This window comes from Pteropus medius, unplaced genomic scaffold (assembly GCF_902729225.1).
Source record: "Pteropus medius unplaced genomic scaffold, Ma_sr-lr_union100, whole genome shotgun sequence".
Taxonomy (NCBI): domain Eukaryota; kingdom Metazoa; phylum Chordata; class Mammalia; order Chiroptera; family Pteropodidae; genus Pteropus; species Pteropus medius.
In genome coordinates, this window is record NW_024350319.1 from 421,827 (window position 1) to 445,189 (window position 23,363).

Sequence of the window (23,363 nt, forward strand, 5' to 3'; positions counted from 1 at the left end):
GGAACAGTCTGGTAGAGATGGGGGAAATGGTGATGCAGCAGAGAAACAGGACAATTGCCAGAGGAAGGCCCATGAGTAGGTGAAGGGGGTGGGATCCATGTGCTCAAGTTGATGGTTGAGGCTTAGAATATAGCACAGAGGGTCCATGCACTGTAACAGGACAGGAGGCGGAGTTTATGGAAGAGACCAAGTAGGAGTAGAAGCATCAGTTTAATCAAACTGCACTTCTTCAAGGCTAACACCAGTCTTGGCCTTTCTGACCTACCCACTTCGGTTCCCAACTCGTCCAGAGTTCACACACATGAATAATTTTACATATGACTAATCTTTGGTATAATGAGAAGGAACTGCAAGATACAAATTATTAAAAAGAAGTGGAAGAAAGAGCTTTCAGCTAGAAATCTAAGCCAAGGTAAACACTTCAAGGGTGGGGATTTTTTATCTGTTTTCTTCTCTCCAGTGCCTAGAATAGTGCCTGGTACATAGTAAGCAAATCAGTACATATTTCCAGAAGTTCAGAGAATGGACTTTCTGTTCTTTCAACAGGCAGAAAGGGAATTTCCGCTTCATAAGCAACTATCATGAGCAAATACTTTAATATGCCAGTTTTACAGATGAGTAGAGGGAGGTGCAGGGAGATTGTACATCTAGCAAAGGCCACACACAGCTAGAAGGCTGGCAGCTGTCAGAATTGAACCCAGTTCTGTGGTCCCAAAGCCCTGCCAATCTGATTACTTGGTGAACTTGGGCAAGTCGCACAGCCATGCACTCTTGGTTCTTTCAAATTTAAAGAGGGTTGAACAAGGAGCCTGCCAAGTTCCATTCCAACTAAATGATTCTCTAACATAGTAGGCCCAAGGAACAGCTACAAGGCATCGTGCCTGCCCTGAGTTCATAGTTTCCCTCCACACCAGCTCTGCAAGTGAGCCCCTTAACATTTCCCACCACCTCTGTCTTAGGCTCAGCTCTCTCCATTGAAATAGCTGGATGTTCTATACTCTGTTTTGGGTTTATGTTAAGCCCTTGTGGGGGGTTTTGGCCGCTGACTTTTCAAGCTGAACCTGCCATTGGGCCCTAATCGCCAGCCTTAGATCTCCATTCCCTCCATTTGCCACACTGTCACTAATCACATCAATTTCTGGTGTCTCCTTGTCTTCAGTGTAAAATTCACTCCCCTCCCCTTTTTTTATTATTACAATTTTGAGGTAGCAAGTTCAAAATAAGACTATGTTAAAAAAAAAAAAGACTTTAGGGGAATATAAAAGCAAGATTTAAGTGTACGGAGGTGATGGTGTGCTGAACTTCTTTACTCCTCCTGACACTGCAGGTTAAGACCCTACCCTTGGACCTGTCCTATCTCCCCCCACCTACCTTTACTCTCATTAAGCCTCACTCTGCCTCTGACTCTGCTTACCTTGGCTAACATGCTATTTAATCCATGATTTGTTGAATAATTAGTCCTCTTTTAAGCTATCGCCACTTCTAGAACCTTCATAGCCTCAGTGGGATGCCCCTCCTTTTATTCTCAGCACAAGGTTTCAACAAACTCGTTGGTTATAAAGGAAGAAGAGAGAGGAAGACTTTACTAGCCTGTAAAGTCCTAGAGAACAAGGATTATATCGTTGGTATCTGAATGCCAAGGACATAAGCCCTCCCTTCCTCTGCTCTGCACTTTTCCACTCTAGTTATAGCCCCTGAAATCCACCCTTATTCCTAATTTCTCATTAAAGAACTCATTGGATTTCACAAGTCTGTCCCAGAGACCCTTGTCTAACAGATACTGATCCCTTGTTCAGTTGCAACATTCCCATTGGTCCATCACAAATCAGTCCCTATTTTAATGTGAATTTCTGCCTCTTATAATTTTTTAAATGTGTAAGAATCTGTATTTGCCATCGGCGCCTCTCCATTGCCTTATTTGGGGTTGGGGTTGGGGGAGGCATTAAAGTCGCCATTGCTTTTTGTGGAGGCCAGCACAGTAGTCCCTTCTTATTCCCGGGGGATATATTCCAAGACTCCCAACGGATGCAGTTTATCCAAACCCTATATAGTATAATAGTGTAGGATAATACCAACCCCTATATATGCTATGTTTTTTTCTATACATACATAACTTTTCACTTAAAGGAAGCACTTTCCTACTTCCCTTTGGCATATCCGAATTGCCAGCATCACTACTCTAGTGCTTTAGGGTCCTCATAAAATAAGGATGACTTGAACACAAGCACCGTGATACAGTGACAGTCAATCCGATAACTCAGTGACTAACAAGCAGATAAGGTATACAGTGCGGATACCCTGGACAAAGGGATGATTCACGTTCCAGGTGGATAAGGGAGAACTACTCTAGTCTTTCATAGCTGCCATCAGGAGAAGGAATAAGAAAGCAAGCTGAGATGAAACAGAAAAGCAAGAATTGGGGACTGGGTTTCACCCCACTTCTGAGCAGCAAGATGAAATTAAAACCCTCCTAAGAAGTGCCTAAATTCCCTTTACCACTCTTTCCACAAACCTTCTGTTTTTCCAATTCATGGCCCAAGGCATAAAAGGAAAGTGGAAAAAAAAAAAAAATCAAAGCAATCCTAGTAACATTTGTGGTAGAAAAATCTGACCAGATTGGTATGTGTGAATTTCATATTATTCTAAACTCCCATTATTCTCAATGGGAAAATTTAGGGGGTAGTTTGAATGCCTGATGTTTGGAGACCTGCCAAAGAACGTCTAAAGGGTTTCTAATGAGAACTGGGGGGCCCAGAACCTAGGGGCTCCAAGTCCCGCCTATGCATTCCCAGCTCCAGCCTAAGCCGAGGGATGAAGTAGGCCCTTCGTAAGAGGAAAAGCGAAAATACCCCAAGGCTTCTCAGAAGGTGCAAGGCTACCCTACCACAAAAACCTTGGTAAATAGGAGAGGGCAAAACCCACTCGTTCTTTTTATCAGTGCTCTTCCATATTCTTGAAAATACCATAGTAGTTCAGTCCTATCATTTCAAATGTGTGTCTAAATAGGAATAAAATGTATTACATGCATAATTTTCCCTCAAATTACATTTGTGAGATACCAGCCTGGGTAATTCTGCTCCCTTTCCGAAGTGAAATGCAACCCTGTGCCTCCAAACTGACTGTGAAGCAGAGCCAATACCTTCCCATTGCTGAGTTGGACACAAGTAACTATTATGTGCTGCTCTGGAAAATATGACAGAACGTTATTCATCTGTTTGTTTTAATGGTTCATGGCCAAGAAAAAAAAAACTTTTAAAATTTAATTTAATTTTTTTAAAGCAGAAAAAGTGGTGTGAGAAAGAGCGAGGGGCTCTTTTGCTACGGAAATAAACATTAACAATTGTCGGTGTTTGGGTGTGGAGAACGGCACGTGACACTCGACACAGTCACCTCAAAATTGCTCGTGCTCACAAAGGCATTCCCAGAAGAGAAGAAGGGATGTTAGGGTGAGCTGAATTCTCAGCCTGGTAGATTGAAGTCTTCTCTGTGAGTCATCACCCCTCTGGGTAGACGTGCACTGCTTGGCTCACTTTGAAAGCTGATGACTTTCGAGGTCAAATATGTTACCTTGTTACCTTCTTTGATGCCCACTTTCAAATTGGTCTTTAGAAAGCACAGTTTGTGAGATAACTTTGGGATCACATATTTAACCTGTGATTTCTTGACCGCAGCCGGCGTGAGGCAACGTGTGCTGTTGGTACTCCCAACAGTTCCCTTTCCAGCACATTCACCTTCTCTCCTACACGCTGATCAGCTCTCTCCGTTTCTCCACATGTATCTGTCCTGACGCCCCTTCTCCGAGGGCCTCTTATTCCAAGGTGCGTGCAGTTAAAGCTGATAAGATTTAAAATTCTTTCCCCTACTTTTGGTTGGCATTTAACCTGCTTCAAGGCTCCAAGTCTTCTTAGGAAAAGGAAAGAGGTATATTTTAGAGAGGTGGGAACTCGTTTTGACCATATCGGATCCTAATCTGTTCTTAAAATTTCTGTGTCTCTGATCTTTTATTCACATTGAAATAATTCTGCAGGTTTTACTTGGATCTTTACTTGGATCTTTCATTTTATCATATCAAATGATAAAATTTTCACTTTATCATTTTATCATATATCTCTGCTCCCCCCCACCCCCCACCCACCGCGTCTTTTAATTAAGAGACAGAACCGATTTTCAGCTTAAAGAAGTCTGGCTGCACATTCCAAGGGAGAACCCTGCCTCTGAGGTGGGAAGCTTTGCACCCAGCCCCAAAATTACGAGAGCCAGCTCTGGGAAGCACCTGTGTGTGGATCTGCCGTGGCTATGCTTTAACCAGATCAACTAATATGTGGCTTGATTTACACATTTTAAAAGGGATACTTATTATCCACTTATGACCACTGGTGGTCTTTTGAGAAGGCACTGGTAAGTTATTTTTGCTTGGGTAAAAAGAAATTACTTCCCACATGAGAGAAAGTAACCCACACTTTGCTAAATTGCTTGCTAGAACACACCTAGGGTTACTGCAGCTCTCTTTGAGTTATGTGACGGCTTTCCTTCAAACCACGATTCAGGGCTCTGAGGGCAGGCATCTTGATGTGATTTCATCTCCATGGCTCAACATGGGGCTCTTAAGAGGGGCTGAGTGGGGTAAATTCAGAAGGGTTAGATTATTTCATTCACTGCAATCTTTTCCCATGAAGCTGCCACGCTGTGGGCTTGTAGAACTACCCTCTCTGGCATTCCAGTTGAAGAGCTATGAGCATCAGAACAAAGAAACTTGCTGGTGCTGTGTAAGTTACCAATGCTTATAGCTGATTAGCCCGCTTGGAAGCAACCCACAAAGCTACCCACAAATCTCTCCCCAGCTCCGAAGCTTGAAATTCCAACCATTGGCCCTCTCCCAAGTTCCCTTTACCTTGTCCCTGGTATATAAATGAGATTGTTTTTAAAATTGAGGTGAAATTCACGCAATATAAAATTAACAATTTTAAAGTGAGCGTTTTAGTAGCAGTTAGTACATTCATACCTGTGCAAATACCACTTCTATCTAGTTCTAAAATAATTTCACCACAACAAAATAAAACTCCATACCCATTGAATAGTTAGTTACTTCCTCTTCCCACCCCCCACCCTGCCCCGGCTCCTGGCAACCACCAATCTGCTTTCTATTTCTGTGTATTTACTTATTCTGGAGAATTCATATAAATTGAATCATATGCTATGTAGCCTTTTGTGTCTGGCTTACTTCACTTAGCATATGTTTTCAAGATCCTTCCACGTACTTGTAGCATGGTTAAGTACTTTGTTCCTTTTTAATGGCTGAATAATATTCCATTGTGTGTATATACCACATTTTGTCTTGTCATCCATCTGTCGATGAGCATTTGGGATTGTTTTCATTTTCTGGCTTTCATGAAGGGTGCTACTATGAACATTTGTGAACGAATATTTATCTGAGTACCTGTTTTCATTTCTTATGTTTAAGTGAGATTTTACAGTTAGCAGAGTACCTCTACATCCATTCTTTTCCCACTAAGAAGAGACATGCATTTTAACTGGTCTTATTATCCCGAAGGGGAATTTTCAGGGCCTAACTCATCAGCAGGAATCGGTTCAGCTGGTTAAGTCTACGAGGCCTGCCCATGCTCCAGTGTAAAATCTGACAAGGAAGGAAGTGGTTTCAGTTTAGAGGCTGCTGGCTACAAAGCAAGGTCTGCATCAGTGGGCTAGCCTAGGACATCTCCACATCTGCTTCAGTTCTGTTGGTCAGTTAGCCCTTCTTTCCTACCTCCGAAGATCTGGAGGGGAACATCTCTCAACAGCACCCCCTCCCTCACTCAGCACATGTTTACTGAGCTGTGGGCCGTGCCGGTGCCTAGAGTCATGAGGCCGAATCAGACGTGGGCCTCGCCTTAGGTGGTGGTGAGGCGAGCACAGAATGCATGAACACATTAGGAAGTCAGAGATGTGTGGGAGTGGTGTTTCGAAGGCCCTGGGGATTCGGTGGCTAACTTTCTTAGGGGTGTTAGGAACTTTTGGATCTTAAAGATGAGAAGGTATTCACAAGGTGAAAAAGAAGACGGAGGGCATTCCAGGCCCCAGGAGGAGCGTGAGCCAAACCATGGAAGCATCGGAGTGTGTCTCCTGTTTCGAGACTCACCAGACCATTTGCATGACTGGTATTATCTGGTCCATGGGCTTGACTGGCAGGGTCCATGGCTGGAAGAAACGGGCAGGAACTAGATTATAAAGGGCCTTGTAGCCTACAGTCAGAATACTGAAGTGGGTGGGAAACTACAATGAATTTTAGTCAGGAAATGACCTGATCGAACCTGTGTTTTGAAATGATCACTTTGCGACAAAGTGAATGCTGAGTCAGACACAGAGAGAGATCCCCTCTACAAACGACTCCCACACTTTCCCTCCTTTTCAGCCATCTCACCTGGCACAAAGCTGGGCCTGGGCTAAGTGCAAAGTCAGGGAAGAGGCCTTTCATCTTCCACCCACAGGCCTCTCATCAGCTGTCCCATCCTTCCTCGCTGTACAACTTTCAATAAAGATGAAAGTGACCACAGCTAATAATAGCAATCCACACAGAGGTCTTCCTGACCAAATAGGTCCTCTCTCCTGGAAGCATTTGAATTTAGAAGTAGGCCAAGCCTCAGACAAATAAGTGAGTTGTTAATGATGGGAATTCAGCCACCCAGGGATAGACCTGGAGGAATTTTTGTAAGGTTGAAACAAAGGTTAAATGAGGTCTCCCGAGGGCCTTCCTGATACTGTCACACAAGACCATTCATTGCCTGTTCTGTATATGCACAATAAATAAGAAGGTCCCCATCCTACAAGAATTTCTTTTTTACTTTTTATTTCAAAATGTTTATATTTAAGAAAAGTCACAAAAATAGTACAGAGTTTCCATATACAGTTGACCCTTGAACAATGCAGGTTTGAGCTATACAGGTTCACTTATACGGACATTTTTTCCAATACATACAGTCAGCCTTTCATACCTGCGAGTTTCAGCGTTTGCAAATTCAACCAACCGTGCATCGAAAATACTGCCGAATCCGAGTTTGCGAAGGGCCGGCTGTAGAGTCAAAAGTTATACGCAACTTTCGACTGCGCGGGGGCTGGTGGCCCTAACCCCCACATCGTTCAAGAGTCCGCTGAGTCCATCCCGTTTTCCCTAATGGTAACACGCGGCATAGACATAGCACAGCTGTCACACGTAGGAAGGTAACGTTGGTGATCTGCAGACTTCGTTTGGATTGCATCAGTTTTTCCAGTATCGTTAAGGCTTTGTTTTTAAATCATGTGTCTAAAACAACTCAAGGTTTTTCTCTAGTCTCCCTTAAATTGAGGCAGCCTCCAGAAACCCTGCCCTCCCTGGAAGCACGAAAGAAAGTGCTAGTGGGCCTCTCGTGATCCAAACTTGGCACAACTCCATTTTGGCATCTATTTGAGGGTATTCTGCATCTTGTCACCACCTGTACCCCATCAACCCACCTATCCTTCCTCCTCTTTTTCTTCTCCCTGCTCTAAAATATTACATCTTGGGCTTCACAGGCCCCATACTTTACAACGTGCTTTTTTCATTTTCCGAGAATTCTCTTCTTTGCTCACTGACCTGAGAAGTTTGCCCAGGAATCTATAGCCATTCACTTCCACTGTCACTGTCACCGCGATTTGCAGTGGCAGTGTTTCCTTTTCCTTGGTCTGCGCTGGTTCCTGGGTGGATGCTCCTGCTGCCGCCTGATTGGTCGTGATCACGCTCAGCCTTTTTGACGGCCCCTTGCAAGCTCCCTTGCCCTGGGCCGGGGGGAGACCCCAAAGATGCAGGGCAAACTGTGTTTGTTCCTCCCTGTCACATGACAGTGAATTTGGAAGGCTGTAGAAGCTGGCAATGTGGGAACTAAATTACCTTTATGAGAAACATGAGTTCCCGTCACAAAGCACCCCTGCATCTTGACGTCACGGCGAGGGAGCTGGCGCATGCCGGTGCCAGCCGCCGTGATGAATGGCCAAAATTCCATTTGCCCTTTCACAGCACACTTTTCTTCTCTGTAGAACGCAGCCTCAGGCACGCTCATTGCAAGTGCCCTTGCACTTTTGCTACCTTGCCGCTTCATGTTTTTAATTTGCTGAGCATGGAGGACATCGATGATAAAAGAAGTATATGCCGGAGAAAAGCGTAAAGCTGATTAATGCTGGAGAGTATTTGTTTCCCTCCAGCCAAAGCCAGCAGGAAAAATGGAAAGGGTGAAAGGCAATTGTGACTTTATGTTTAAAAGAAAATCTTTTTTGCCATCCAGCAGACACCAATGCATCTTCACAGCAGAAAGCCCCTGTAAGCAGTGCCAAAACTTCCATAATCGAACCATTTGGAAGGAAGCTGTATGCCATAGTTACAAGCACTAGTTTGGGGCAAATCTAGCAGTGTAACTTTGGGCAAGTGCTTTACTATTTCTGATCCTCAGCCTTCGAATTTATAGAATGGGACTAATTATAACTTCACCTTCTTTATACGGTATTTGTCAGGACTAAATGACTTAATATCAATTTTACATGTAAGTGAAACTTAGTGCCTGTTATACAGAATAAAGGCTCATAATAAAGCCTCTCATTTATAATTAGGCTGGTTTAATGAAAAGTAATACATCAAAAAAAAAAAAAAGCAGAACATCGTTATAGATCTCACAACATGGTGTAATGGCTAGAGCTTAAAATTTAAGTTTAAATCATAGCTCCACCACTTATGGGTTTTGTGAATTTGACCTAACGTCTCTGAACTTCAGGGTCTCCCTCTGTAAAATACAGATGATAACACTGCATAAGCGGCAGCTTTGAAGAAAGCACTTAGCACAGTACCCAGCACAAAGAGTGGCAGACACTTAATACATGTTTGTTTTTCTAGTGCTGTGGTTCTCAACCACATTCAGATCACTGGAGAGCTTTTTTAAAAGCCTGAATGCCTAAGCTGTGTCCCCAGAGAGTAGGATTTAATAGGTCTAAGGTGGGGCTTGCGCCTCGGTATTTTGAAAGCTTCCTGAGGAGATTCTTACAAGCAGCCGAGGCTGAGAACTACTCCCTAGCAGGTGACATAACACGCTATTTTTTATTCGTTTGTTTACTTGTTTTGTTTTATTTTTTATATCTGTCCCCAAAAGACTGGCCAGAATATTAGGAATTCTGGGCACAGTCAAAAATTCAGTACACCTGCAGCACTAAGCCTTTCATTGACGAGAAATGTGCGGCCAAGGAATTGCATTCCATTTTATTCTAGGGGAAAAAAAAGTATTCAAAGAGTCTTTTTAAAGTCTTGAACTGGAAAGGTGGTAAGAAGTTTAGCCTAAGCCCCAGACATAAAATATGGGAACTCCCACTAGGCTGGGGATTTATATCTGGGGGTAATTCTAGGGTTTTCTCCTCCCAAGAGATATAAATGAGGCCTTGAGAGTTTAATGTCAGGGAGGAAAAGGTGTTCTCATAATGACACCTTAAAAATCCAGGGTTCTGCTAATGCCTAGGGACAGAAATGCGTCATCTATAATAGCAGGGGCCTGGTGTAGAGGTCTCAGTACTTCGGTTTCCAAAACTCAAGGCTAGGTCATCGAGAACCTTCTTTCTCCTTACAGATTTACGGTATTAGTTACCCCATAAAAGTGGGGTTAATTTTACAACCCAGGTAAAATTTAAGCCAAAAAGACTTCAACATTACTCTAGGATTTATGAAAGTAAACATGTAGAGTACTTGCAGGATTTTGCAACATTAAAATCTCAATGTCTTTATGTCAGGTATATGATATATTCATTTGTATTTGTACTTAAAGGTTACATTTTTAAGAGTTTTACAATATCGACTGTTTTCAAGACTGAACTGAAGATGTTTGCCCTATCTCCACCTTCAAAATGACTGTTTTAGTGAATAGGGAGTAGAAAGCAGCTGAAAATTAGTGTCTTTTAAGGATCAGCCCTGTCAGATTTTTTTTTTTCACACAGAACCCCCAAGTGGTGAAGTCCAGAGCCATAGCAGTGATCACAGTCCATCTTACAAAGCAGGAGCTTAGTAAATAATTGTCCTTTAAATAAACATCTACTTTGGTAATTGTAAATACTTTAATAATAACCATGTTACCTCTGTGTAGCACTTTTTAAAAGCTTTTATGTTAATTGATAGAGTCCTCATGATCTTCATTTATTGGGTAGAGAGGTCAGCTATTATCTTCATCTTATAGATAAGAAAACCATGGTTCAGAGGCTCAGAAAGATTGCCTAAAGATAGGTGAATCTTAAACCCAGGAGGAAAATCTTGTCCTGACTTTTGCTCTAATGTACTTAAAAAAAAAAAGGAAAAATGATATTTTGTTCAAACGATGTATTGATTCCAGTCAGGTTAACAGAGGAGGAGCATCCAGGGCGGAAGTCAGCCCGTAAGTGTGGCAGGTGGCCTGTTGTTTGGTTGTGGTCTGCCTTTGTGAAACAGCTAGATATTCTGTACTCTGGTGTCTTGTGCTTATTATAGACTCTTCTCTGTCCTTTGGAGCTGAACCTGCCATCTTGGGTCCTAATCTCAAACCTTATATCACCAGCCATTTATCACACCACCAGTAATCACATCACTTTTTAGTGTCTCCTTGTCTTCAGGATAAAATCTTCTCCCACCATCACAAACACGCATCTTTATTTTTTTTTAATAAAAATTATAATTTTGAGGCAGGAAAATTTTTAAAAGATTATTTTTCAAAGTATTAGGGGATCCTGAAAGCAAGATTTCCCTTGACATTTTCTCTAGATTTCCTTGGATTAAGTGACTCAGTTGAAATTCTCCAGTCCGCTGTTTCTCCTGGTCCTCTCTACAGGGTAGAGATAATGGGCCTTAAGCAGTGAGGAGTCACATAACTGGACCACCCTCTGATTTCTCACCAGCTGCACCTAGCTTCTCACCTGGTGGAGCCACCTAATTGACATATCACTTGGAATGGATCTTGTGGATAAAAAGCACCCATGTCTTTGTAGCAAATAAAGCAGAAATAATCTATACCTAAAAAACAAAAAACTGTAGAGCATGTGCCCAGATTTCTAACTCATTTCCTCTTTGCTCTTATAACTATATCATCTTCCAGCTGAGAAAATAAGAGTGTTTTTTCCCATATTTAAGGATGATTTTTATGCTTCAGGATGACTTTCTAGGGGTGAAGAAAACTTGACCAATATGACCAACAGATGTTTTAAGCGATGGATGGAACTGAAGAAAAGCCTGATTCCTTAGCCCAGTCTTTAGGATACTGCGCCCGACTGCACCCCCTAGTGACTGTAAAGGGCATCGCGCAGTGAGCTCCAACAGCATATGTGTGTATATACTGCATCGTCTAATGTCTATGCTCTGTTTTTAGAGATGAGTACGAAGAAGATGGATTCTGTCAGCCATACAGAGGAATTGCATGTGCAAGATTTATTGGAAACCGCACTGTCTATATGGAATCTTTGCACATGCAAGGGGAAATAGAAAATCAGATCACAGGTAGGTAATGCCAATGAAATGATATTTATACCTCGAATAACTATTTTTTTTTTTCACCAAAAATTTTTTTGAGTTCCTCTGATGACAAAGGATTAGGCTAGGCATAGGGGTTAGGAGCAGGGCCATAAAGAAGCATGAGATATGATCTCTGCTCTGGAATTTACATTAAAATAATTTATTGAAGGTTGCTCGTAGAGGAAAGGAGGCTTTGAAAAGCCTCACATTCATTCAGACACTCAATAAATATTACTGAGTGCTTGTTGTGTACCAGGAACTGGACTAGGCACTGGGAGATATGATGGTGTGGTAAATAAGCTAGGGATGTCTCCAACCTCACAGAGCTTACTGTTTGGAAGCACATCATATGGACTGAAAGGGAGTCTGGAATTCTGGATGCTAATCCCAGTATTGCCATTACTGTGACTTTAGGGAAATCTCTTACTCTCCATGGAAATCTCTTTCTTCATCTGTGAAATTAGTGATGAGGCAAAATGATCATTGGTCTCTTCCTGTTCTATATTTTACCCTTCGTTTTTCTGAATTGAAAGTATCTTTAATGGAAATCTAATACTGAAACACTTTTTATCACACACGAGTTAGGTAGCATAGGCTGCTTTGTGTGATTTTGCACACCGAGTTCTGCCGGTTACAGTCTCCTTGTCCCTCTTCCATTAGTATAGTTATTATTGCCTCTGTGCCACCTATGCTTGCAAGCCATCAAAATTGCCTTTATGAGATTCTAATAAGATTGCCAGCTTTAACAATAAAAATGCCACACCAGTTACGTTTGAATTTTAGATAAACAACAGATACATTTTTAGTATAAGTATGTCCCAAACATTTATCCGAAATTCAAATGTAACTGGATACCTTATAGTTTATCTGGCAATCCTAGAATTCAGTAGAGGCAAGAACAAACCCAAGGTAGGCACATAGAGCATCAAAGAATCCAGCAACTGTGTCCTGCAAGGAATTTAAAGGAACTAAGAGGTGGCTGCAAGAGCTATTTAACCCAGAAAAGCAACTCTAGGAAGATATAGTTGCCACTTGCTAAAGCCCTCAGGCTTTCAAGAGGAGGGACTTTGTGAAATTCCAGAGAGCAGAAGTAAGAATGATGGGGAGGAGCTGTTGAAGACATAGTTCAACCTAATATGAGAACGTTTTAATATATCTTTTGCTAAGTATTCACAAAAATAAATGGGAGTTCTGATATAAATATTTGGTCACCCATTTATAATAATCCTCTCTTGGACATTTTCATTGGACATCAACTTACTGAAAAGTATTACACGTAAAAATCCATTTAACTTGTTTAATTCAGCATTTCCCAAACTTATTTGGCAATGGAACCCTAGTTCCTCAAACACTAGTAATATTCTACAGAATTGATGTCCTGAGGACCATACTTTGGGAAACAGTGTATCAGCAACCTCATAGGCTGCCTTGTGAGTAAGCTCTTTGTCAATGGAGGCAAGCAGAGGGAGGCTGGTGCTCTTTTTGTACGTGGAGACCACATTTGGATATGTGTGCGGCTAAGTGACCACTAACATTCTATGATACACACTAGAACAACTGAGTTGTGCTCTTTGAGAACTTCCGAGTGAGTTGCCTCATTTTCAGAAGATGGAATCAAAAGCGTTCAAGCCACAAAGAAATTAAACAAGTTACCCAAAGTCATCCAGCAACTAAGAGGCAAAAACATAATACTAAATCCTGCGATCAGACTCAGGCACCGCATAAAGTGAGCTCTGCCCTGCAGCTGTCAAATGTTTTAGAAGCCTCACAAAACTAATAAAAAGTACCGGATGAAACACAAAGTTCTGTTGCTTTGTAGTAAAAATGAAAAATATATTGTACGTTAACCTAATTAATTCTTTTTATTAGGAAATGGTACATATGTAACTTAATCCTGTTTTTCAACTTTGTAGTCAAAACGATTTTTTTCAAGCCTGTGAAAGTAAGCTGCTTAGACATCTGAAATGAATCTCTTTCTTATGGCTTTGTCTTTTGAGCACAGCAGATTCCTTCCAATGTGTGTTTATATCTGATATTTGTTGACGAGATAACCGAAGATAAACCCTGGCCCCTGGGAGTTAATAATTGTGTTTGTTTTCCAGCTGCCTTCACCATGATTGGCACCTCCAGTCACTTATCTGATAAGTGTTCTCAGTTCGCCATTCCTTCCCTGTGCCACTACGCCTTCCCATACTGTGATGAAACCTCAGCCGTCCCAAAGCCCCGTGACTTGTGTCGCGATGAATGTGAAATCCTGGAAAATGTCCTGTGTCAAACAGAGTACATTTTTGCAAGATCAAATCCCATGATTCTGATGAGGCTGAAATTGCCAAACTGTGAAGATCTCCCTCAGCCAGAGAGCCCTGAAGCTGCAAACTGTATCCGGATTGGGATTCCCATGGCAGATCCTATCAATAAAAGTAGGTGGTAGCCTCGGACCCTCTGTTCTGCCTTGGGGACCAATAACCCCACGGCACCGTGAGAACTGGACTTCGATCCACAGTAGTGGTTCCTGTTGGTAGTCAGATTACCTTCCAGTGGGCTGAAGACATACCATGCGGGGGCTGAGCGCTCAGTGGTGGATTAGATGCAGTGCCTACCTTCGAGGAACTTCATCAAGATAACAATCTTAAAATATGTTTGCTGGTTCCTCGATGACTTAAAAATAGAATTACCATAAGACCCAGCAATGCCACTCCTGCGTATACTCAAAAGAATTCAAAAGAGATGTTCAAACAAAAAACTTGTACACAAGTGTTCATAACAGCTCTATTCACAATAGCTAAAAGGTAGAAGCAACTCAAATGCCCATCAGTACATGAGTAGATAAACAAATGGAGGTATATCCACATAATGAAATATCATTCATCCATGAAAAGGAATAAAATCCTGTTACATGCTATAACATGACTGAACCTTGAAAATACTATGATAGTGAAAGAAGCCAGACACCATTGTATGATTCCATTTATATGAAATATCCAGAATAGATAAATCCATAGAGACAGAAAGCAGATTAGTGGTTGCCAGGGACAGGGGTGGTGGGGATTGGGTGGGGTGAGGGTGGTGTGGTGACTGCTTAATGGGTATAGGGTTTCCTTTAGAGATGATACAAGTGTCCTGGAATGAGAGAGCGGTGAAGGTTGCACAATATTTTGAATGTTCTAAATGCATTAATGGTAAATTTTATGATATGTGTATCATACCACAATTTAAAAGACATACATACATATATAGAGAGAGAGACATACATACATATATATATTTGGTGCTAAGAGGACAGAGAATGGAGGCAAGCCCATATATATATATATGTATGTATGTGTATATATATATATATATATATGGGCTTGCCTCCATACATACATACATACATATATACATATATATGTATGTTATATATATATGATGCATATGTGTACCCATATATATATATATATATATATATAGGCATACATACATATATATATATATATATATGGGCTTGCCTCCATTCTCTGTCCTCTTAGCACCAAATGACTATTCCTTTGAACAATTCCCATTCATCTGGAATTAAATTCAGCGGTAATCTTTTAGCTTCCTTTTGGTAGTTAATATTATTTTATTAGTTAAATAACTTAATGCAACTAAAGTGCTTAGAACTGTGCTTAGCACATAATAATAGCAGTGTCAGCATTATTACTATTATTGCTATTATCTTGTCATTACCCATCCAAATTTCATTTATTTCAACTCAATTAGATTTTTGCAGTGCTCTCAAGTGACAGCCCCATGGTCACCCAGAAGAAGTACTTAATAGGCCCTGCTTCTCAAGGGTGTCCGGTCCATTAGCACAAAGATGGCCTTAACTCCTGTTAGAAACCCATAGTGCACTGCCCCTCATAAACATTTCTCTGCGAATTAGATTCTTTATCGCATGATTCATGTCTAAGGCCATCAAGCAGAAATGGAAAGAACAGTTTAGCTTGAACCTTCTCTGAACCATTCACGAGGAAATTACTCCAATGCCCCAGTTCTGATTTTTTCTATGTTCAATATTAAAAATACTTGTGGAGTACCAGTTTTATTCCTGAAGCGTAAGCTTTAAATCCTCCCAGGAATGTAACTGCAAGGCAGGCCCTGTGTCCCAGCCCAGCAAGCATGGAGACTGCCCACATGGCCCCTGACCAGCAGGAGAGCCTTGGCCATAAGCTTAATTTCACATCCTCCATCCAGAACTTGCTGGCTGGGAGCTCTGGCATCTCCTCTGTTTCTTTCTCACAGTTTAGGCTTTTCTTTTGTGTTTTTCAGATCACAAGTGCTATAACAGCACAGGTGTGGACTACCGGGGGACTGTCAGTGTGACCAAATCAGGGCGCCAGTGCCAGCCATGGAATTCCCAGTACCCCCATACACACACCTTTACCGCCCTCCGTTTCCCAGAGCTGAATGGAGGACATTCCTACTGTCGCAACCCAGGGAATCAGAAGGAAGCTCCCTGGTGCTTCACTTTGGATGAAAACTTTAAATCTGACCTGTGTGACATCCCAGCATGTGGTAAATAGCAAATCTTTGCCTTTATTGTATTCATTCACCTTTAGAAGAGCCCCCATTCCATCTCCCTTCCCTTCGGAAATTGATAATGTTTGTCTGATCTCAAACTATGTTTCGAGGATAGATAAACCTTGCTATTTCTCCATAAAATACCTTTCAGGGTACCAAAGCACACTCAGAAGGAGAAAAACTGCTTTTATTCCTGCAGCTATTGTATTAGTGGATATAACAGACACCATTTCTCCAGAGGCACAGGTGAAAGAAACATCTTATCACAATCATTCATGTAAAAAAAAAAAAGACATTACTCACAGTGGTTCATGTCCAAGAGCATCTTTGTAGCACAGCAGCTGTATTGGAATCAGAAAGAGAACTATTTTTCCTGTGTCCTTGAGAACACCCACAAGGTAGGAGAAAGTTATAACCATTACTCAGTTATCCAGGGCAATCTGTGGATAAACTGCCTTTTTGTCTCATCCTTTTACCGCAGAAGTATAAAAAGAAAAAAAAATGCAATTCCTGAATTAATTTGTTACTTTTTCTAGAAAATGTTTGGAATATAGGAAAAAGAGAATGAAAATGTTGGTGAAACCTGGGGTTTGGTACTCTTTTAGAAGTGATTTATCTTCCTGATCCTAGTTCTCACAGATAATGTCAGCCGGGTTTCCCAGGCATTGTGGGAGAGTCAGGATGTCACTGCTGGGAAAGCCACAACAGTAAAATGGAGGTAATAATGATATACACCTAGAATAAGAATAAATGACTGGTTAACTGAAAAAAATCCTACGATGTCTGGAAGATAGTAGATGTTTAGTAAATATTAGCTATTATAATATGTAGTCAGTATATAGAAAGGAATCTATTGTAATTAGTGGATAGCCTATGTATATAGAGGAATGCTTGCTCTCAGCTTACTTAATATTGTTTGAGAGACTGCTATGGAGTAGGGGGGTTGAAAGAATAATAAAATGTGATTCATATTACAATCAGAATGCAGCGCGTATGATGCAATAGAAGTTAGCGTAAATGTTATGGAATGTAGAGGAAGCTAAAACATACTAAAGAGGCCCATAAGAAAAAGTAATAAAAGTATTAAAAAGAACCCTTAGTAATGAAAATTTGGGAAACTATTATTCTACAATTTCATTCTTATGTGTTACACGTATATGGTAATGTCGTCTTCTCCTACAAAATGGTTTTATGGATGGTTAAAGATGCCAAGTTGGAGAAAGGGGTGACCAGACTCCTTTTGTCTTGCTGAGCTTTAAAATGCCTTCATATGTTGCATAAAGAACAAATTATGAAGTTAACTCTTCCAGAGCCACCGCTGGAAACTTCAAAGAAAATTATGCTGTATTTTTTAAATGATTTGTACTTAATAATTTATGACTTTTCCTACATGCTATATTCAGCATTAATAAGAAAGGAATAAAAATAAAATTAGGCTTATTATCATTTACGTAGTTGCCCCATCCCTTCTCCTAAACCAAGTAAGGTATGAAGATCTGTAAGAGAGCCAAAGATGAAAGCAACTTATTGCGCACCTTCTGTGTGCCAGGCATGGTGCTCGAGGTTTTCATAGGCTTTATTTATCCTCACCCTCACACTGTGACAGTTGCTACTAACCCTATGTTGCTAATGAAGAAACTGAGGCTTAGAGAGCCTCAAGGTCAATGAGCTAGTAAATGGCAGGTCTATCCAACTCCAAGCTCATGTTCTTGCTACTCTATTGTGCTGTCTCAGAACACTGATGTGTGTCCTTAAGGAGATCGAATGAATTATTTTAAGGAAGAAACGCTCTAGGTGAATGCCATTGTCCTTTAGGTGACTTCTGACCCTTAATTTTCAACTTATGCCCATCTGAAGTAGGGAGGTAATTTACTCATAAACTAGAAGATTTGTTGATTATCTTATTCAAGCTTTATTACAATTTGTTTAAGTCAGGATTATAAACTACACTGTAAAAGTATTGGTTTTCATTTCCATGGCCTTCCTGAAGCAGTCAGACCAAACGCATGCTCTGAGGGATGAAAGAAACTCTCAAACAGTCTTTCAGATTCTAGACAGAGAGAAAGATCACCTACATCTACAAAACATCTACCATGTGTCTGCATCCTGCTCCCTACTTTACGTATTCATCTCTGATTAAAACTCATAACCACACTGTGGGGTAGGTGATATTAACATATTCTACTGAAGTTCAGAAGGGCTGAAGGACTTCTCTAAATTGCACAACTGATGAGATTGGACCTTGAACTCTTACCTGACCAAACTCAAAGCTCATGCTTTTTCTCCCAGATACTCTGCTATTTTCCATTTAAGCATTTTTTTTTTTTTAGAAATAAATAAAGACAACAGATTCAACCTCTGGATTCCAGCATACTGATTTCCATAATATATTATGACATCAAAAAATGTTCCCTTGCTAATGGAAAAATTCATCGTAGTATTACTCGGTATATTATTATAGTATTAATCAGTGTAGCGATGTTGGAAACCCTCAGACTATTCCTTTCCGAATGTTAATCTGCAGAGGGCACAGTTACTTCTGAGGACTGGTTAATTCTAGTCATGTGAGAGATAAATTTAGATGAAAGTTAAAATCTAGAGATGACAAAGCAGTTTTCACCACTTACAGAAATATATATATATATTTTTTATTTTCATTTCATTTTGAAAGAAAACAGTTCCTCTTGAATTCTTCAGGCCAAGCCACAAGTACTTCCATTAAAGGGACAGGGAATCTGTGACATATGATCAATAAGAAGCTGCTGAGAGGCCAGTGGCTCCTCAGTGTGAGAATTAAAAAGGACAGCAGGTCGGCATCAGCTGTTGTTCCAAGGCAAGCCTTCTCATAATTGCCCCTGGATAGCCACCGTCTACCAAAATAATCATAATGGAGTCCTACTTTGTAACACTTCTTCGGAGCATTTGATTTTCTTTCTCATTTTATCCTTACAAAAATCATGGAAAATAAAGCAGGAATTTCCTGTCATATTTTACCATGCGAGAAAAATCAAGGCCCAAGGGAATGGTAGGACTTACCCAAGATCACAAATTATTAGTTCATAGAAACCAGTCTCTCTCCTATCTCTAGGGCCACTCACTGCTCTTTCTACTCCACCAGTGATTTTCAAACAGGAGTTTTGCCTTCCAGCGAACACTTAGCAATGTCTGGAGATACTTTGATCATCACAACTGGGTGGGGTTGGCATCTATTGAGTGGAGGCCAGGAATGCTGATAAACATTCGAGAATGCGCTGAACAACCCACACAAAGAATTTTCCAGCCCAAAATGTCAATAGTGCCAGGGTTGAAGAACCCTGAAGCTGGATAAGAATTATATAATTTATACTATAGAATACAGTATATTGTATATATTGCATGTATTATACAATTTAGACCATAGAATAACAATAATTTTTAAACAGCAGTTACCATTTATTGAGTGCTTATAATGAGCCAAAGACTATGCTAAGAGTTATGCATTAGCTCATGTAGAATAGTTCTATAACCCTACGAGTTGGGTTTAATTCTACCCAAGAAAAGAAATCTGAAACTTGTAGGGGTTAAGTAACTTGTCCAAGGCCACAAGATTAATAAGAAGTGGATCCGGGGCTCAGACCTGTAACTAGTCTTTTAAACACTCTAATTTATGTACGTATGTGAGTGTGTATGTGTTTGTGTATATACATAGGTAGATAGGTAGTTAGATCGATAGAAAGATAGATAATAGATAGATGATTGATAGAGAGAGAGATGATAGATAGATGATAGATAGATAGATAGATAGATAGATAGATAGATAGATAGATAGATAGATAGATAGATAGATACCTAGATGATAGATAGATAGAGATATTGGGAATAACTTTTTATCTTACAATGAGTTGTAAGCTTGTGGGGCAAATTTGAAATGAGTCCTTTTCCACCTCCCTCCCAAATAGGATGGAGTCTCATGGGAATGTTCCTGCATTCTTTAGTTAAGTCAAAGTTAAGGAAATTTCAGAATCTCCATGGGGTTTCTCATTTTCCTACTGATAACTTTTGTTTTTGTTTCAACTTAGTAAGGCTAAAAGAAGCATAGGCCTAATTAAATGCAGAATGTGAGCATTTGTTGTACTTTCTAGAATAAAGGCAATTGAAAACACTCTGCCACAGATCATTTTATCTGTGAACTTTCACTCTAAGACAGAACATAAAATTAAACACAACCAAGTATGTCTGCTGTGAATTCTGGGAACTGGCTGTACTAGGACTGCGTGCACATGCCTGGGCAGTACTTGGGAAAGTGAAAGGACAGAAGAGAGTTTGGTGAGATCTGATCTCTCAGCCTCCCTGTCTTTTCTTTCCTATCCCAGGCATCTAACAATTAGAACAGTTAATTATATATTCAGTCACTCACTCACTGAAACCAGTATGTGTTGAGCTTCTATCTACTATGCTTCAGACTTTGTGAATGAACTAGATCAGACCATGCCCTTATGTAGCTTACAATCTAGTGGAAGAATGGGATGAAAAAATATATATATGAATCACATTAAGCACTGCTGCTGCATGGTTCCCAACATTTATGTGCTCTGTTATGTGCTTTGCATTTTAATGATAACTGCTGCTCGTTGAATACTGTGCTAAGTTCTTTATACCAGCATCAAACTATGACTTAGTTTATGCTCAATAAAATATGTTGGATTAATTAATCCTCATAGTTACCACAGGATAAAAGTATCATCTGCATTTTACTGATGGAGATGCTGAGGCGATGTTTTCACTACAGCTAAGAATCAAGCCAGGTCCACAGGACTCCAGGTCTAGTCCTCTGTTCACCATGCCACAATTACTTAAAAAAAAAAAATTTCTATATTATTCAGAGAAATAAACATTCCTTTACCATTTTCCTCTTCCCTTTGATTATGAACTCTTTGGGTCTTTGGGATGATGTCCACTGATAATATTCACAGTTCCTCAGGCACAGGAATGGAGCCCCCAGCCACAAAAAAAAAAAAAATCTACTCCGAAAGACCCCAGGGTGTTTGACTTAGTCTCAGTCCTGATATGGACAAGCTCCCCCAGCAGCTCCACGCAGGCCTCGCAGTGTTTGCCCTGTTCCCGTTAGGTCCCCGCTCTCCTCCCTTCCCGGCAGCCCCAAGTCCCCAGTCCTCAGAGTTGGCTATCTTCCCTGCAAACCTCCATTCACTACACTTTCACCTCTAGCCACTATGGCCACCTTCCAAGCCAAATACTCCGGGTTGGGTGGAAACTAAGTCGAAAAAGAAACATTCGCCTATGTTCTTTCCAAGTGGCACGTAGGCACACCTCCCAGGTTCCCCGTTTCACCATAGCCCTTATCACTGCTTTTCCATGTATCTCTGGGGCAGAACTGTGGAAAATGTCTGCTTCTCTGAGAGCTCCTTTTGCAGTGATCTGGTGATTTTAGTTTGCTGTATTCTACCACATGGTTTATGTTTTCTCCTCCACTAATCGAGATCCCTTATTTGTTTCTTTCTTGAATTGTGTGGGGAGGCAGAACCTTGACTGTATTGGTGTTCTTATTTTCAAACTTTGGCCCTAGATTTTATTCTAGATCAAGTCCTAAGGCCATATTTTATTCTAGCTCAAGTTCTTCAGCTAGCCAGCCTAGCACGTCTGATTCACCTCTAAGTGAAGGTTTCTCCCTCTACCAAACAACCAGAACTTCAAGCAGCAGTGTTGTTTTTATTCCTAAACCATCTTCACTGAAGAGTACCCACTGATAAGAAAAGTAGTCAGCCATTTGGCTCCATTTGGAGTTTTTATACCTGGCCTATTGCTTTTGTATTTCCTTTTAAGTCCTCGCCTCGCAGCAGTTTGCCAAAGAGCATGTTGCCCAGCTCTGTGCCTGAATAGCCCTGACTTGTCCTGTAACCTCCCAAACACCCACCCTGAGTTCTGCTTTGTCACAAACCATTTTCTACAACGCGGTGGTTTACAGTTCGGGACAAGGCAGATGTTTTCCAGATTGCGAACACTGCAGTTTTTAACTCACTCTGTCAGCAGCCTTCTCCCATATTTCATAGAAGACCTGTTGTAAGGCAATTTGTCTTTCAGCCATTTCTTCAAACCAAAATTGAACGTTACACAGTGAATTGGATGGTGGGGAGGGGTAAAGGAGGAAGGATAGAGCACCGCTTTGTGTTGTTTGAAGCTTTCCGGAAGAGTTGTTTTTATAGTAGAGATTTTCAAGATGTACTTTGGTCTTCAGTTATTATACATTTTCAGCAAAGTAAAGAACAATAGTTACCCAAAACATATAACTGAGTCATGTTCCATAAACATTTTGAACCATAAAATAGTTTTCTCTCAAAGATTTTTTTTAATCGTACCCAGTATATATTGAGTCTTTGCCTAGTATGTCAGCTACTCTAGCAATAAGCTTTTGGAAGCTCTCAGCTCTTTGAGCCAACCAGCATGTCAATAGAAAGTACTTCTAGTCATCTTAACCCTTTGGTGACAGAATTCTGGTGTAACACCACAACGATTGTTGTTATTGGCTTTGTATCAGTCAAATTTCTAGCAGGAAGTAAAAGGCACGAATAAACAGACTAAGGAGAATTTTATAAAGAGACTGTTTATAATGATGGTGACAGAATTAGGGGAAACCAATAAGGTGCAGGACCTGGGGCTAGCAGGAGTGGGAGGCATTACCATCCTGAGCCTGGAGAATCAAGGCAATGATCAGTTACCCCACCCCGTAGAGTATGGGTGAGGCTAAAGAGAGGCTGTCCAGTGCATGCTGTGCCTTTTGGTAGAGGGCTACAGGTAACTCAGTAAGGAGGGAACCAGGGGGAAAAAACACATCACCATACTCTCTTCTTGCCCCGGGCATTTCTTCTTATCCTGCCAATGACTGGCATTGGCTGAACCTAACTGGAAGCCAGAGAACAAGGGTGCCCATTAATATGGTTACACGCACAGAGCTCAGCCTCCCCATAGCCAGTGCTGGGTAGACAAGGACTGAGGCTGGACCTGGTGGGCTGAGGGCACTCAGCTTTACATCAGTTGCTTCATAAGAGAGTTAAAAGTTCTCCGGGGCCTAAATAAGGTATGTCAACTCAGTTTACAAAACTAGAGAAACTTGGGAGAAACCGTAGAAATTATCTAGCCTCTGCTTGAACGTTGCCAGAGACCTCAAGAGGCGGGGACATATCTCTACCCAAAAGTGGTTATGGAATGGCTCCTCCTGCTCAAAATCTGCTTTTGTAAGCCAGAAACCAAAACTTGTATGTGAAATCTCCCAATTTTTAAAAATGTCCACTAATTAAAAAAAAAGGAAAGG

At 40.9% G+C, this 23,363-nt stretch overlaps 1 protein-coding gene across 3 annotated transcripts in view; it reads left to right on the forward strand.

The window, feature by feature from the left end:
* The window catches only part of ROR1 (receptor tyrosine kinase like orphan receptor 1), a 366,292-nt gene that overhangs the window by 319,183 nt on the left and 23,746 nt on the right, over positions 1 to 23,363 (forward strand). For 2 of the 3 annotated variants that reach the window (XM_039838484.1, XM_039838483.1), the window contains exons 5-7: positions 11,373 to 11,500; positions 13,618 to 13,935; positions 15,806 to 16,051. In XM_039838484.1, the coding sequence (XP_039694418.1) occupies positions 11,373 to 11,500; positions 13,618 to 13,935; positions 15,806 to 16,051 (692 nt within the window). Of the gene's footprint in view, positions 1 to 11,372; positions 11,501 to 13,617; positions 13,936 to 15,805; positions 16,060 to 23,363 lie in introns of those variants that run through there. The other variant, XM_039838485.1, reaches the window with a different exon arrangement.